This window comes from Nothobranchius furzeri, chromosome 13 (assembly GCF_043380555.1).
Source record: "Nothobranchius furzeri strain GRZ-AD chromosome 13, NfurGRZ-RIMD1, whole genome shotgun sequence".
NCBI lineage: Eukaryota > Metazoa > Chordata > Actinopteri > Cyprinodontiformes > Nothobranchiidae > Nothobranchius > Nothobranchius furzeri.
The window spans coordinates 42864090-42880041 of NC_091753.1; the positions used below are offsets into that span (position 1 = coordinate 42864090).

Consider the following 15952-nt stretch of genomic DNA (forward strand, 5'->3'; position numbering starts at 1 on the left):
GTCTGCTCACATGCGGGTTGGAGGCAGGGCAGCCGGTGTCCTCCGCCCTCCCTCTTTACTCCTGCTCCATTGCGGTGATTTAGCAGACCGCTAAAGGTGTCAGCCTGCCTCGTGCACGCTAATGTCGGGAGCACGCGCTCAAAGAACCACCGCCGCGCCTTAGCTGATGCGCGCTCACGTAACCTTACATTAGGAAAGCAAATATCTCTAAAATGCAGTTCGCAAGTCGAAATTATCTCACTAATTTATGCAATTCTTTCTATATGGGTCTGCTGGGGGCCAAATTTCCATAACAACAAGGTTACGCGGGAAATATTTTTTTAAAAAGAGCTAAATGTGAGAAACATTAATAGTCGTTTTTTTTTCATTTCAAATACTTATCTCAGATGTGATGTTTTGTACTGTTTTAAACTAAAATATCTCGAAGGTTTTAATTATTATTTACCTGACTACAGTCTACTACTCACCTGACATCAAATTTCCCCCCACAGCGGATCCAGTTCCTGGTGAGGCCCACTAACAAAGGTGCATAGCATTTGTTATGATTGGCTTTCCTGAACGTGACAAGAACGTGACGTTTGAGTTTCAAATTTACAGGAACTTTTAGTTGGTCTTCACCCTGGATGTGTGTGTGTGTGTGTGTGTGTGTGTGTGTGTGTGTGTGTGTGTGTGTGTGTGTGTGTGTGTGTGTGTGTCTCCAACCAGCTTACAAAAAATTTGACTTCACAGTCCAGTTAATTGGTTTTCAATTAAAACAGGTCATACACTAATGTATAATTCTATAGAGTGGAAAGAAATGACTAATTACTTAAATATTCCGTCTATAGGTCTCATAACACGGTATAATCTTTCAACTACAGGCTACTATATTAACTTATAAAAACAAATTCAGTTTCCAAATGAATGCAGTTCAGGCATTTCACAGAAGGATCTTACCATCTTGATAACAGTGGTTTACTTTGAGACAGAGACACACCCAGGATAAAGTCTTTCCAGTCATATCATTTATGTACATCACTGAAAGCAAACAAAGCATGGTGATTAAAGTAGGTTTACTGCATCCTGTAGCTATCTAAGTTAATGATAAGTAACTTACTTGATAAATGAATTTCTCAATGAGGAAGTTATTTATGGCAATTTTATTTGAACAGTTTATTATATTGCAAAGCTGCTGTAGTATTGTAATTTAAAGACTTGATATTTCAAAAGGAAAAATGTTTTAGGAAAAATGTCTGTTTAGAAGAGCATCTTGTCAAAACCTATTGCTTGACACAGTTCATTTATTTGTTTGTGCAGTTTGCTATCGATCTCATTCTGTTTATTTCAGGATGTGCTGCTGTAGGAAGCACTCAGCAGAGGATCTGTCAACAAGTACATCTGCCTAATACTACAGTGACGATGGATCAGATTCAAGGTGAATCTGACAGCTTGCACACCTAAGCTAGTATTGTTAGACAGAACCACTGAGGGGAAAATGCTACTGTGGATCAACTTCTGCTTCTATAGCCTGCATGTGAAGCTCTCTTCTTATGCTTTTGCACCACGTGTGACCATCAGTCACATGTCACCACAGACAGGACTGGGCCCAACTTCAAGTCAAATGGAAGTCAATTCTGCTCAAGCAGTCTCCATATCTGTTAATTTCCATAAACCCTACAATCTGAAGAGTTTTAATGTTGACTTGATTCACCCCTGATTGAACTGACAGCAGCAGAACATGCAGCTGAAGTCATCCTGCAGCACCAGTACCGAAAACACAGAGTTAAGAGTTGGTTATTTCACCTGAACGCCCCATAGCTCCACCCCACAACAGGTCTAAGTTTGGGTTTGCAGCTATGAGCTGCTTTCTGGCTCTACATGGTCAAGCTCCTTCTTATATTACTGAACTGTTAAAGCCTTATGCTCCAACCCGAGCCCTCGGGTCCACACACCAGAACCTTCTAGAAGTTCCAAAGACTAGATATAAAAGTCGAGGTGATCGCTCCTTCCAGACTGTTGCACCCCAACTTTGGAATGATCTTCCTTTATCTACTTAAAAAACAGCTAAAGACCTTTTTATTTAAAGCTGCTTTTACATAAATCTTTTGTTTTCTTATTTTTAACTCAAATTTGTAATCATATTTCCTCTGTTTATGAAATTTAATATGTTTATATATTTAGCAGACGCTTTTGTCCAAAGCAAATTACAGGTGATAATCAAGCCAGCAGGTTGCCCTTGAGGCTAACAACAAACACTATTCAGTCAATCCTAGGTGGCAGCGAGGCAGCATAATGAATCATCGAGGGAAGCGAACATGGAGTGTGCAGAAGAGTGAGGGGACGGGTGCTGGGAGGGTGTTAGTTTAGAAGATGCAGGAGTTTCTTGAAAATCGACAAGGAAGCCCCTGTTCTGGAAGTGCTTGGTAGGTCATTCCACATCTGCGGAGCGACACATGAAAAGGATCTGGATTGTCCTGAATGTGGTGCAGGCACTGCTAGCCAATGATCCTTCAATGACTTTCTAATGTTAATCTATTTATTTTTGAGATCATTATGATTTTATGACTTAGTTTTGATCTATGTGAAGCACTTTGTGATTCTATGTCTTTAATCAGTGCTATATAAATAAAATGCACTTACTATCAGAGAAATAAGTACTGATAATGACTAAACATTAATCTCATGTCAGTTTACAATTTCTTAGATTTTTTTCTGTCTCATATTTGGAAACAGATGTACTGATGTTTTCTTTTTGTCGTCGGTTGACGTTCTTGGTGTTGTTCAGAATTTTGAGCTTAATTGTGCTTGTCTTTAATAAACTCTCGAGTATGTACCATATCTTAATAGTGGTTCGTGGTCTGCTTCACTTTTCAGAAACTGAATTTTATTGGTTACAATCCAATATTATAAAATTTGATGTTGCTGTTGCTCCGTTTTAGGGATCAACCAATACAGGATTTTATATTACTAATACTGATTTGTAGAGGTTATGCTGATGGCCAATATCTATGTGCTTTTTACACCTTATTTACAGGCTAAAACGTAACTAATAACAAAAGTGGATGAACATTTTTTAACTCAATTGAACCATCTCTTGAATCCTAATTTTGTTTACTACTTAGTATTAAAACCAAACATTTAACGAAAGTCAAACATATAAAAAAACTTGGAAAATGGATAAACAAAAAGAAATGTTGACAAAACTATTTTAAAGCATGTATTACACAGAATGTAAATATACATTTAAATTTAATTCTGCAGCAGCATCGAGCTGCCCGTGGATGTGCCGGACTCTAAACTGACTCTACTAAAGAGGTACATTAGCCAATACATCGGTCTATGTCAATTCCAGTTAAACTAAGTCATATTTATCACTTATCCAGATTTAATGAACCCATTAAACAAACGTTAAATTCCTTTTTTAAAAGCTGTATGAAATTAAAAACACAAATTTTCTGAAATCCAGCGACTTGGTAATGTATTTGAGAAATGTAGAAGTGTGCACTTGTTCTGAGCTCTCATTAAACGCTCACCAAAATATCTTTAATTGTATTTTCCCCAAGTAGAAAACCAAAGGCCTGGTCATTTGTGGGTCTGGATACTCCAGATAAAAGCTGTGAGATTAATGCTAGAATTCAAAACATAAAACTTTATTAAACGTTTGATTCATTTCTCACAGGAGGCAAAAAATAAAAAAGTTGATTAGGTTTCAGAAAAATACCTTTCCTCAACTGAGCTGCGCCTCAGAGGAGTTTTGCAAGTAGATAAAACTCGATTCTTTAGGGAATATTTTCACCACCTCACTCACAAATAGGAAGCACTAATATTTGAATAATTGTCTGTGTGATCAGAGAGGAGACTCAAAAAACACAAACAGCAGCGGAGCTGCTAGAAAGGAATTTTATTTAAAGTTAGAGAAACAAACCTTAGATTTCTTCATTATTTCAACATGTACCCTGAAAACACACACATACACACCTATATTTTGGAAAGGTTTTGGTCCAACTACCTTCAGATTAATGACAGCATTTGTCTGTTATGTGGGCCACTTTCTGTTTGGGTTAGGCAGTGTTCCATTTTCCACATTTGGTGCTTCAAAGCTATGTCAAACCGTTGTATACATATTTACTCTGTAAATATAATATTTTATAAATATTAAATAGAGAGCTCTGAGATCATTAAGGTTTTAAGGCATTGTTAAATGAAGGCAGCTATTTCTTCACTTTCTCCACTTGCTTCTCGGGTTGTGGTTTGTCCTCAAGGTGGTAATCTTCCAGGATGGCCTGCGCCGTTTGCTTTCCAGTCCTTTTCACCACCGCTTTGATCCCCAGGTTGTCGATATTGACGGCAGTGATCCCAACGTTAATGGCAGAGTTAACAGCGTTGTCGGTAGCTTGTCCTGCCGCTGCTCCGTACCTTCAGAGTCAGCGCCAGAGTCGGATCAGGTCAAAGGCCGGAGTAAGAGGTGAGAAGGTTCATTAATATGCAGTGTAAAGACTGAAAAGACATCATGCTCAACTTCAGTGTTAGAAATACACCCATGCGTCGCATACAGACAAGCCCAGCTGCCGAAAATCAGATCTCCAGAAATAAATAGTTAAGCAAAAAAAAAAAAAGTGTGTTAAAGGAAACATAAGTAGATGAAATTTCACTTTATTTTCCCTACAAAGCTCTGGAAGTTCAAGATGATGTCCTGGTAATCAAATCCCACAAAAACCACCAAATTAAAAGTCATTTTAATGACATTAAATGCACCAATGTGGCAGTTATTAGGACATGCAACACCAATATATAGGGTATGAGTGAATGTTACAGTCAGAGAGGACAGTAACCGTGGCAACTGTGAATTAGAAATATTTATGAAATCAGTGAAAAAGCATCCCAAAAAGGTAATTAGTGTCTAATTACAAAAAAAAAAAGATAATAAAAGGGGTGAAATATGTGTAATTAGCAGTTTAACAGCTGACTGTAGCTAGGTAGAATTACAGCCCTCCTCATTAGGTGTGTCAAAGACGTTTTGTAGGCCCCTAAATCTGCAAAGCAAATCCAAGAGGCGTAAAGGTGAGTGCATGTTTGATAGTGCAAAAGACACGACTATGGTGAGCTGTGGAAAGTGGTGGGGAGAGAAGTCTGGTACAAAAAGACTCACTTGTGCTTTATGGTGGTGACGGTTTCTGCTGCAACGTTTTTAGTGATGTCTTTAGCTGCTACTTCCAAACCCGTCCACACGGCTGCAAATCCTGTAAAAAACGTTTTTAATAAATACAATTCACTAAAATTCCTTCAACTTCACTGTTTCTGCATTTGTAAAGAACCTGTATCAAGCAAAGTCTATTTTTGGTGCTCTTATGACTTTATCTCCTCATAAAACCATTCCCAAAGCGGTTTTTGGCTTTGCACTTGAATCGTGCACGGAGCTGATCTGCTGCCAATTCGCCCAGCTATTGCAAACAGCTGGATGGAACAGGTATGCCTCATCCAGTTCGACTCTTTTCTATTGAGGAAATGCCAAATCTGCATGCTCTTCCACTGGACTGTAAACACTAACACCCATTCTCTCTGAGTTGCAAGTGGGGCATTTAATCTCTCAGAAACTAAGCCAGAATGTGACTGATGTCACAGACTGCTTATAAAACCACTGGAGGGGGTTTTCAGATGATCACTCCATTAAACCGGCGCTGTTCGAACATTAAAACCACTCAATGGATAGGCCAGAGCAGTGAGTACAACAAAATGCTAACTGCTAGCTCCATGGTTACAAATTCGAGTTAGTAACGATAAAGCTGCGTGCACACATGTTGAACAGTGGGATGTTTTATTTTCGTTCTTCGTGGTCCATGATGATTTTCTGAGGATCCACGGTGATGTCATGATGTGGGCAGAACTAACAAGTCTAATCCACACGTCTTATTTTCAGGTTGAAAATAAGAAAATGACATTTCAGAACAAATGACATCTCCATAATCCCAATGGTAACGCTTTATCATATATGGGCCTATCCGTGCTCTGAAAGGTTTGAAAAAACATCTCTAACAACCATTAATAAAATATGAAACAAAACAATAATTAGCTGATAATAAATTACAATTCTATTATTAGCAGTGTTTTGCAGGTTTGCTGCAGAAATTTATTTTATAAAGCAGAAAACAATTAAAACATTTTAAAATCAAGCACAACACAACTCTATAGATCTAGTCGTTTGTCTACCTTGCACACCACTGGCCGCCACCACCATTGCTCCATCTACGTTGGAACGTCCGTCCTTGTCTTTCCTCATGGACTCAGGAATCAGTTTGCTTCCGTGTTTTTTCACATGGGGAGCCAACTCTCGCCCCACACAGCCAGCAACGGTACACACCCCATCCACTGCAGAGAGACAGCACCGCTCAGTTAGACAGGAACAACAGACGGTCAGAAAAGCTGCTGACTGGATCGGTCACCCAAGAACTGGCTGACTTTGACGGCGCCGCCTGTTGCCTGCTTGGCCACGTGGAGGCTTTTAGTGACCGTGGGGCTAACGAGGGTGGGCTTGTCTTCGGGGGTGATGTGCTCTCTGAGTTTAGATGCTCCTATCTGAATGGCCTTGCCAGTGTACTCGGCACCTTTGACCAGACCCCAGCTTAACCAGGAAGCACCTGACAGGATCAAACAGCCTCAGTCTGGACTGAAAATAAACTTTTTGTTTTACATTACTAATACATTTTTAAATGTGACATGACCTCACCTGTCAGGATCCCACTCGCCACCTTTTCACTCCACTCCGGTAGGTCTTTTTCCTCCTCTGCCTCTGCAGGCGCCGCCTCCTCAGGTGCTGCGATGGACACCTTGTTGCTGAGATTAATGGAGTCTGTGGCTTCTGCATCATCTGTTGGCTGATCGTACAAACACATCGATGAGTTACTGTTATGAAATGTGGGATGCAAATAGAAAGCCGAGTGTTTGTCCCTGCTGTCCACATCAAACAAAAGCTCCTCTCGTAACAACGTGCCGCCTGTCTGTTTACTTCAAACATGCGGCGCTCTGAAGCAGCTCCGCACAGCTAAAAACCTTAAATCTTCTGCTTGAACCCAAAATAAAACAAGAAACTTACTCTCTGACTGGGCGCCACGTCCATCAGAGAAAACACTTAGCCTGATTGCATTTAACAGTGACCTTGGAGCGCCACCTCAACTCCCATGGAGGCTGAAATGATGCTCGTGTTTCAGCTGAAGCATCGAGGTTGTTCTGCACCTAAGAGCATTATGACTGATTAATTCTGCTCACCTGCCAGAACCAAATCCCCTCACTGCTGAGGCAGGGCTACGCTGGAGGGATGCCAGATCAGAGGTGAGACAGAGCCGGAAGTTGCCAGGTAAACAATAAAAATATGGAATTCTCGTCGTCAATCAACAGCCTCGACATCTTTTCTCTGCAGCAACAACCTTCGCATTATAGGTTTTTGTGAAATGCTACATAGAAATGAATAGAGGTTGTTAGTGAGCGGTCAATTTAAAACTTAAAAATCTGATTTTTTTATCTCCCCATTGATGCTCTGCAGCAATAAAACGATAATGACAATCAAAAACGTAGAAATAAAAGATGATGATAATATTATATTGCAGAAAAATATAAATAACTACAACAATAATAATACATTTTCCTGGCTTGTGAGCTCCATCTCTAAGTGTGAATTTCCTGCTAGAAATAAAAATGTCTTAAATTTGGACGTTTTTGCTTCCAAAATCATAATTTTCAAGTTAGTCAAAAACTTCAATGAAAAATGCTGTTAGTTATAAATCTTTGACATGAATTGGGGTCGGAGCATCAGAGCTGGACATGAATCAGAACTCCACATCAGCCTTAAAAACCAAACTAAATGCCTCGTCTCTACCAAGCCCCCACAATGCGGCCTAAAATTGGTCTCAACCCGGAAGTACCAAAAATTGCAGTTCCACCCTCATCCGCTGGGGGCTGGTGTCAGAAGCGAGCAAATCCTCATTGACTCCCATGTTAAAAATGCCAATTTCACAGCAGAAATAAACATGTTTACAGCCTGGTTCCAAAACATGTTTTTGGTTTAAATTATCTAGTTTACTCTCATGACAACTTTGAGGGGGCTGAATTTTTATCTCACTCTTCTGTTTAAGTGTATTAAAAGCCTAAAATTCTGTATAATTAATGAGTATCAGACCCACATGACCACAGAGCTAGCTCCGTGGAAAGGCCTCAGTAGAGCCTCGGTCTGGCCTGGAAACTGCTCCGGCATTATGAGTCTCTGTGTTTGGGTATTCTTTTTTGGATATTTTTAGTGCAATTGTTGGACAAAATGACTTGCTGTGGCATTAATTGCACTAATAGAGCGTCCAAAGAGTCTCCACTTCATTTTTTTCGGTAAGTAAAATTATATTTATGTATTTTAGGTCACTGCCAAGCTGAGCTTAGATTTTAACATGTACTGTTTAACCATGAAATTTAAATGTAATAGGGTAAAACCCAGTGCATTTAACATATTGCTGCACTTTAGAAAATGGGTTGAAATATAACATGTTGTTGAAGCTGGGTTCCGACTATCGGCTTGTGGAGCTCTCGGGAGACCGATGTTTTCCACCCATTTCTCGCCTCCCCGCAGCTCGGTGCATCTCTGTCTGATCGTGGCTTCTGTGTGCTGCGGCGGGCTGCCGGCTTGTGGAGCTCTGGGATGGAAACCTTTCCACCCGGTTCTCCCCAGCGGCAGCTCTGCGCATCTCAGATCGCAGCGGCACTTGTCTGCTGTGCGGCTGCCGGCTTGTGGAGGTCTCGGAGACCTCTGCGTTCCACCCGGTTTTACCCATCGGTCAGCCCGGCGTATCTCTGACTCAGAAGCTCTGGTGTTGTGCTCAGTTAACTCCGGTTGTAGCTAGGTTGCTACCTCCGTTAGCTTAGCTCCCACCTCCGCATTAGCTTTGGGTTAGCTTGTAGCTAGTTCGACCGGGTGTCGTCAGTTGATCCCAGCCTTACAGCCCCACCCTCAGTGCCACCTCTCTTCCCTTTTATGGAATTGTCTGGGCTTGACGGAACCTGTGACACGGTCAAAATGGCGGTGGTGGCCACCTCCCATTTTAGTACAAAAACGTGTTATTGGAGCCTATGGAAACCCATTGTCCATATATGTATGTCGATGGTCTCTACCAACGGGGAAACTCCGCTTGTCAAAAGTAAAGTCGACATGTAAGAGACAACAGGTGCAGTTCCCACCTCGCCCACTAGGGGCTGGATCCAGAAAGGAGCAAGTTCCTATTGACTCCCATGCTAAAAAAAGCCAACCTCACAGCAGGAATAAACATGTTTACAGCCTGGTTCATGAAAACATTTTAGGTTTAACAGATCTAGTTTACTGTCATGGCAACTCTGAGGGGGGTGAATTTATTTGCAACTCATCCATTTAGAATCAAAACTTGAAATTACGGATTATTAGGGGCGTGTCCTTTTGATTGTCAGGTAGCAGACGAGCCGTCAGAGTTAGCACTAGCAGCTTGCTCCAGAGAAGGCCTTGGCCTTAAGTTAAAAGTTACAGCCTAGAAAGCAGAGTTTAGCAAGCGGTTTTTTGGTTAAAAGCTCCCGCCTACCATCGTTCGCTTCAGTTAGCCTGCAGCTACATCAGCTCAGAATTTGATGGGTGTCAATCATCAGCCCCCACCCTCACAGCTCCATTTTTTGTATTTTCCTGGAGCGACGAGACGTGCAACGTGGCCAAGATGGCGGTGGTGAGAACTGGCCCCTGGGCTTCAGTTCAGCTCTTCAGAAACCTGCAGGTGACGGTGAGAGGCTCCATCCATCTTATATATGCAGTCTATGCTCTCTACTTGTTATTTTATCATTTTAAGGTCAATGTTTAGGAGGAATATACAGTAAATGTTATTTTTCTGTATTGACATTTTTATTTAGACTCAAAGAAAAACTCTAAACTTAGCATTAGAGAAGATAAATTGAGGACTGATAAAACAAAAAGTTAAAATTTAAACTTCTCAAAAGCTCATTACATCAGAGCGCTCCAACTTCAGCATCATTATCTTAAAACAGCTCCATGTTTCCCTGTCTTACTGACTCATCATACAAGATCCATCCACATCAGTGTTGTTGTAAACACGACGAAGCAGAACCACACACCTGGACCCTGAGATCCGTCATCTGGGACAACAGGTCCTGAAACTGAGCTCTTTGTGCAGCAGGAAGCTCAGAGGACAGCACCACTCCCACGTAGCAGCCCAGAGCCGGCGCCATCATGTCCGGAAACATGAACACGCCGGTGTTACACAGCAGCACGGGCGAGTCCATGGCCATGAGAGGGTAGAGCCAGTCGCACACCTGCCAACAACAACAGACCGTTACCTGAACAGCTGGAGGACGTCTATTCAAACAATGTATTATAGGAGCAAATTGCAGATTTTGTAAAAACCCATTTAAAATTTTCACCTGATTTTTGTGAAAATTGAAATAATAGGTTTGTCTTTTTAATGCTGATGAGCAAAACATTATTTTTTATGCAAAACAAACCAAAGAAGGGTGTTGTCCTCTGATTGCTGTAGGTCTAACAGGATTACAGAGCAGCTCGGAGCAAACGGCCTTCATCATTTGTGCTCATATGGATCACTGATGTCACCAACTAGCAAAAGCACCTGGGAAATCCCCAGATGAGTCAAATATCATGACGCATGGCCCCCCAGAAACAACACAACAGCAGCAGGACTAACGGTCAGACTGAGGGAATGTGGGAGAAGGTTAAAAGTGTTTTAACCTAAACTGATCAAATGTGATTGTTTTGTAATTTAATCAGTGGCTGGAATGTTGTTTACGTGTGTCACCAGATGTAAATCAGGTGGTTCACAGATTAGCCAAACTAAACTTTGGCTAAGAGGAGTATTCTGACTTGATTTTCAAGCAAACATTGAAGTAATTCTGAAACAAAATCCAATGATCTGCAATGATGAACAAATAAAAATGCCGCTTTTCATCAACTAGAAACATTCAAAGTCATAATTGCTATAATCATTTGTTGAAACTCAACAGCGGGATATACAGGTGCTGGCCAGTAAATTAGAATATCATCAAAAGGTTGAAAATATTTCAGTAATTCCATTCAAAACGTGAAACTTGTACATTATATTCATGCAATGCACACAGACCAATGTATTTCCGATGTTTATTACGTTTAATTTTGATATTCATAGGTGACAACCAATGAAAACATCAAATCTGGTATCTCAGAAGATTAGAATATTCTAAAGGCCAATGAAAAAATGTTTGTTTCTCTAATGTTGGCCAACTGAAAAGAATGAACATGAAAAGAATGTGCATGTATAGCACTCAATACTTAGTCGGGGCTCCTTTTGCCTCAATAACTGCAGTAATGCGGCGTGGCATGGACTCGATCAGTCTGTGGCACTGCTCAGGTGTTATGAGAGCCCAGGTTGCTCTGATAGTCGTCTTCAGCTCCTCTGCATTGTTGGGTCTAGCGTATTGCATCCTCCGCTTCACAATACCCCATAGATTTTCTATGGGGTTAAGGTCAGGCGAGTTTGCTGGCCAATCAAGGACAGGGATACCATGGTCCTTGAACCAGGTGCTGGTGGTTTTGGCACTGTGTGCAGGTGCCAAGTCCTGTTGAAAGGTGAAGTCTGCATCCCCATAAAGTTGGTCAGCAGCAGGAAGCATGAAGTGCTCTAAAACTTCCTGGTAGATGGCTGCATTGACCCTGGACCTCAGGAAACAGAGTGGGCCAACACCGGCAGATGACATGGCACCCCACACCATCACTGACGGTGGAAACTTTACACTGGACCTCATGCAACGTGGATTCTGTGCTTCTCCGCTCTTCCTCCAGACTCTGGGTCCTTGATTTCCAAAGGAAATGCAGAACTTGCTTTCATCAGAAAACATAACTTTGGACCACTCAGCATCAGTCCAGTCCTTTTTGTCCTTGGCCCAGGCGAGACGCTTCTTGCGCTGTTTCTTGTTCAAGAGTGGCTTGACACACGGAATGCGACACCTGAATCCCATGTCTTTCATGAGTCTCCTCGTGGTGGTTCTTGAAGCGCTGACTCCAGCTGCAGTCCACTCTTTGTGGATCTCCCCCACATTTTTGAATGGGTTTGTCGTCACAATTCTCTGCAGGGTGCGGTTATCCCTAGAGCTTGTACACTTTTTTCTACCACATTTTTTCCGTCCCTTCGCCTGTCTGTTAATGTGCTTGGACACAGAGCTCTGCGAACAGCCAGCTTCTTTAGCAATCACCTTTTGTGTCTTGCCCTCCTTGTGCAAGGTGTCAATGATTGTCTTTTGGACAGCTGTTAAGTCAGAAGTCTTCCCCATGATTGTGGTGCCTTCAAAACAAGACTGAGGGACCTTTTAAAGGCCTTTGCAGGTGTTTTGAGTAAATCAGCTGATTAGAGTGGCAGCAGGTGTCTTCTATATTCAGCCTTTTCAGAATATTCTAATTTTTTGAGATACCAAATTTGGAGTTTTCATTAGTTGTCACTTATGAATATCAAATTTAAATGTAATGAACATTGGAAATACATTGGTCTGTGTGCATTGCATGAATATAATGTACAAGTTTCACGTTTTGAATGGAATTACTGAAATATTTTCAACCTTTTGATGATATTCTAATTTACTGGCCAGCACCTGTATCAACGTTGTTCAAATTGTTGCTGCTGACTAAAATCCGGCTCCAAATAAAACCAAAGGAATCATGACTCATGATTTCTTTTTCTATCTTTAAACACACCTAATCCTGATTCCCGAGAGGATGACATCAGTGTCTACAGGATTAGGGACGAGATAAACTACTCCCAAATGATGGGTGTTCATAGGGCGAGAGAAGTGGATAACAGACAAGACTACCTCCTCCCACTGTTGCAGTCTGAGATCTTAAGCATGCCTCACAGAATCAGGTTAAAGGGAAACGGCTAGAGTCAGGCCAGCAGTGGTGACATTTTTTAAGCACTTATTGCATCAGGCAGACACATGTTTGGCTAATTAGTGCTTCCTGTCATACCTGCAGAAATGCTGGTGGTCGATCAGGCATCCTGTCAGACTGATCGCTGGTAAACTTCACCAGACGAAGGTAGCCCGGATATGATGGGGCGCTTACGTGGCCCTCAGGTGTGACGTAGAAGATCTGGACGCCATGAGGAATGTACAGTAACTCCTGCCCATCCTCGTCCATGCCCTGAGGAGATGGCGTTGAGTGAGATGTACGGTTGTAGAACTCATCCCTAACCAGTGACATTTCCCCTGAATCTGTCCCGTAGGAGACAGATATGTGGCCTTGAGCTGCCTGAGGAGAATAAGCTGGAGGCTGCTCAGCTGGACCCACGGGTGGACAGTTCACAGCTACGCCTCCTACAGCTCCAGCAAGCAGGATTGGTAGAGTCGGTCTCTCTGGCTTCTCTTTGAAGTGGAGCTTTGGGTACAGACCTTCTGCATCCTGTGCGGGTGCAGCTTCACCATCAGAGCAGGTCTCCAGGATGGCGAGGCGGGTGGTGATGTTGTTCAGCGTCTCCTGCATCTTATGCTGCATCTGTCTGGCCGATTCCCAGGAGCTACCATGACACTCGTCTCCCGTCGAAGGCACACTGATGGCCCTGATGAGGTGCTGTCGGCCCCGCTTGTAGAACTCCAGGGCCTGTGTCTTGTCTCCAGCTTCATCTGCTGTTAGTCCTTTGTTGATGCACTCAAAAGCACTCTCATAGCCATCGTTGATCAACTGAAGTCTGGCGTTATCAAAGGCATCTTGTTTAGCCTTCTCCATCCCCCTTGCAAAGTAAAATCTGATTAATTTTAGACAGCTGTTCTATATTTAATCGCAACAACCAACAAGGTAAATAAATAGAACTTTAATGCTAACTGTAGTTAGCTCAACTTTCTAAAGTTCATTTATAATTTACGCAAACTGCTCGTCTGATGAACAAAACGTGTTTAACTGGATCAAAGCATAGGTAACAGTCAGATTTACACGTGTTTGTTGTGCTGTAGTCGGATGGAGCATTGAGCTAATTCTGATTAAATAAATAAATAAACAAAAATAGCTAACGTTCCTGTACAGACAAGATGAGTTGTTATTGCATATTTTCAATGTTACAGCGAACAGAAATAATCTAAATAACACAGAAAACTCCTGATATCAACAGTTTGTTTGGCTTACCTCAGTGAGTTACAAAAGAACAGCAAGTTAGCTAGTAGCTGTTTGTTAGCAAACAATTCTTCCAGATTCAGAATGCCTTCTCTCCGAGACTTCCCTCCTACACTGAGCAGACTGCGTCAGACGGTTTCTAAATGCTACACGCTGTAGGGTGAGTTTACAAAGCACACTCGTGACCTTTCAAAACAACACTTTGACCGGAAGAACGCATGTTTGACGCAGGCGACAAATGTTAGCGCTAAACTTAGCTTTGCTTTTATTGTGAAAGTATGCACCGGAAAAGTAATTATACTGCTACTGGGGCTTGACTTTTTAATTCTTGCCATTTGTTATTGTTACCACAGGAGGGCAGTGTGGGACAATTCAAAACACACTATGCATGAGTAGCCCCCGATGGTAGCCCCTGACTGCAGTACGCAGATTGGGGCGGGGCGCAAGATTGCATCGGCCGCTTGTCCGGTGCGTCCAAATGGAAACGCAACACTACACAAAGTCAATGGGTATCAAACTAAATAAACACTCATTGAAAGCAAAAATGTAAGTGAACAATCACACTGATAAATTAGTTGTTTAACTTTCAGCTTGTTTCGTCGCTTGAAGGCTGCTGCTGAATCAACCCTTGTATAAGTATATTGTGTCTAAGAGAGCCGTAGCTAGCATTTGCCTCCCTCTAGCGGTCATTATTTATAACTGCAACCAAGTCATTTAATCAAGTTGTTTTTCTAACAATATGTACAATATCCGGTTAATACTTTCAAAATAAACCTCAAAATCTCCGATAACAGAAATCACTTTACTGTAGTTTTCTGCCCAAATCAAATATGGAAGTTGTAAAGTGCCGATGCACATAGCTAACGGGATTGATTGGAGAGCTTTTTGAAGAAAATAAAATTAAAAAATTTAATCTATTTGAGTGAGAGTTAAACACGATCAACATGGAGTTGCTAAAGAAAAACAGCTATCAAAGCTTTTCATAATTATTTGCTTACAGCGACTAACTGTTAAGTTAGTCCAAATTCAGTTTTCTTTTATTTTTCAATTCCTAGAGATTTTAGAATTTCTACAATATTTTTACATATTTTGTAACTAATTAAGTTCATTTTATATTTCAGTTTTACAAAACTAATCTCTAAATTATTCTGTGGCACATTCACATGCAGGTTTGATTACTAACAACACTGATTAATTTCTTGTGTTCCTTCTTCTATTTTCTTTTATTAATTCTTTTAAAGATGCATTCATACACATATTTGCATTATTTTTATTACCACTGATTACTTTATTACACGACTTTTATGATTTCCTTAAATTTAAATTTTTGCCAGTTATGAGCTACTGATTGTTTAGGTCTTCCATTTTTGATAACATTTTTGCTCTAAAGCTTTAATTTTCCCTTACATATATTATAGGGTTTTGTTTATTTTGTTCTTTTTGCAACACTTTTCCAGTCCACGTAGTTTACTGCATTTACTCCTTTAAGCTGACTTCTTTTCACATAATCTCCATACAGATAGCACATACAGGTACATGCAGTCCTAGGTTTTTTTTATTTGTTGTTCTTTTCCATCAGACACCAACTATGTGGGTTTACGGTCAAATGCCCTGTGTGTGTTTTGATGCTTTGCTGAGTTTTGCCAGATGTCCTCGCTTCATGAGATAACATCGTCGCCTCATCACCTGGTTCTTCTGGAGTTCTGGACATCCTATGGGTTTCCTGCTCTGGTTTCCTGGATCGCTACGGATTACTGGGATCTGGCCTGTTTCTGCTCATGGATCTGGTTTCCATCTCATCGTGGTCCCTGCCTGCAGATT

At 41.3% G+C, this 15952-nt stretch overlaps 1 protein-coding gene across 3 annotated transcripts; it reads right to left on the bottom strand.

Annotated features, from left to right (window-relative positions):
• Positions 1-3865: 3865 nt before the first annotated feature.
• spartb (spartin b) lies at positions 3866-14376 on the bottom strand. Of its 3 annotated transcripts, none has more exons than XM_015951375.3 (8): positions 14144-14376; positions 12995-13754; positions 10105-10302; positions 6704-6851; positions 6420-6614; positions 6187-6345; positions 5129-5219; positions 3866-4395 (listed from the first exon to the last, which is right to left on the bottom strand). In XM_015951375.3, exons 2-8 carry the CDS (start codon positions 13748-13750, stop codon positions 4191-4193), a joined length of 1752 nt encoding a protein of 583 aa, XP_015806861.1. In that variant the 5' UTR covers positions 13751-13754; positions 14144-14376; the 3' UTR covers positions 3866-4190. The 3 variants fall into 3 exon arrangements, with proteins under 3 accessions (XP_015806861.1, XP_015806862.1, XP_015806864.1); XM_015951376.3 differs by having other exon boundaries at positions 12995-13769; positions 14144-14275; XM_015951378.3 differs by lacking the exon at positions 3866-4395 and adding an exon at positions 4801-5012.
• Positions 14377-15952: the final 1576 nt, after the last annotated feature.

What these genes read in the sequence shown, in the direction of transcription:
- spartb (XM_015951375.3), bottom strand. Translation starts at nt 13,750, where the DNA reads ATGGAGAAGGCTAAACAAGATGCCTTTGATAACGCCAGACTTCAGTTG. An exon ending in TGACGGATCTCAGGGTCCAG is followed by an intron (nt 6,852 to 10,104) that starts GTGTGTGGTTCT and finishes TTGTACGATCAG; the next exon opens with CCAACAGATGATGCAGAAGC. An exon ending in GGCGAGTGGGATCCTGACAG is followed by an intron (nt 6,615 to 6,703) that starts GTGAGGTCATGT and finishes TGATCCTGTCAG; the next exon opens with GTGCTTCCTGGTTAAGCTGG.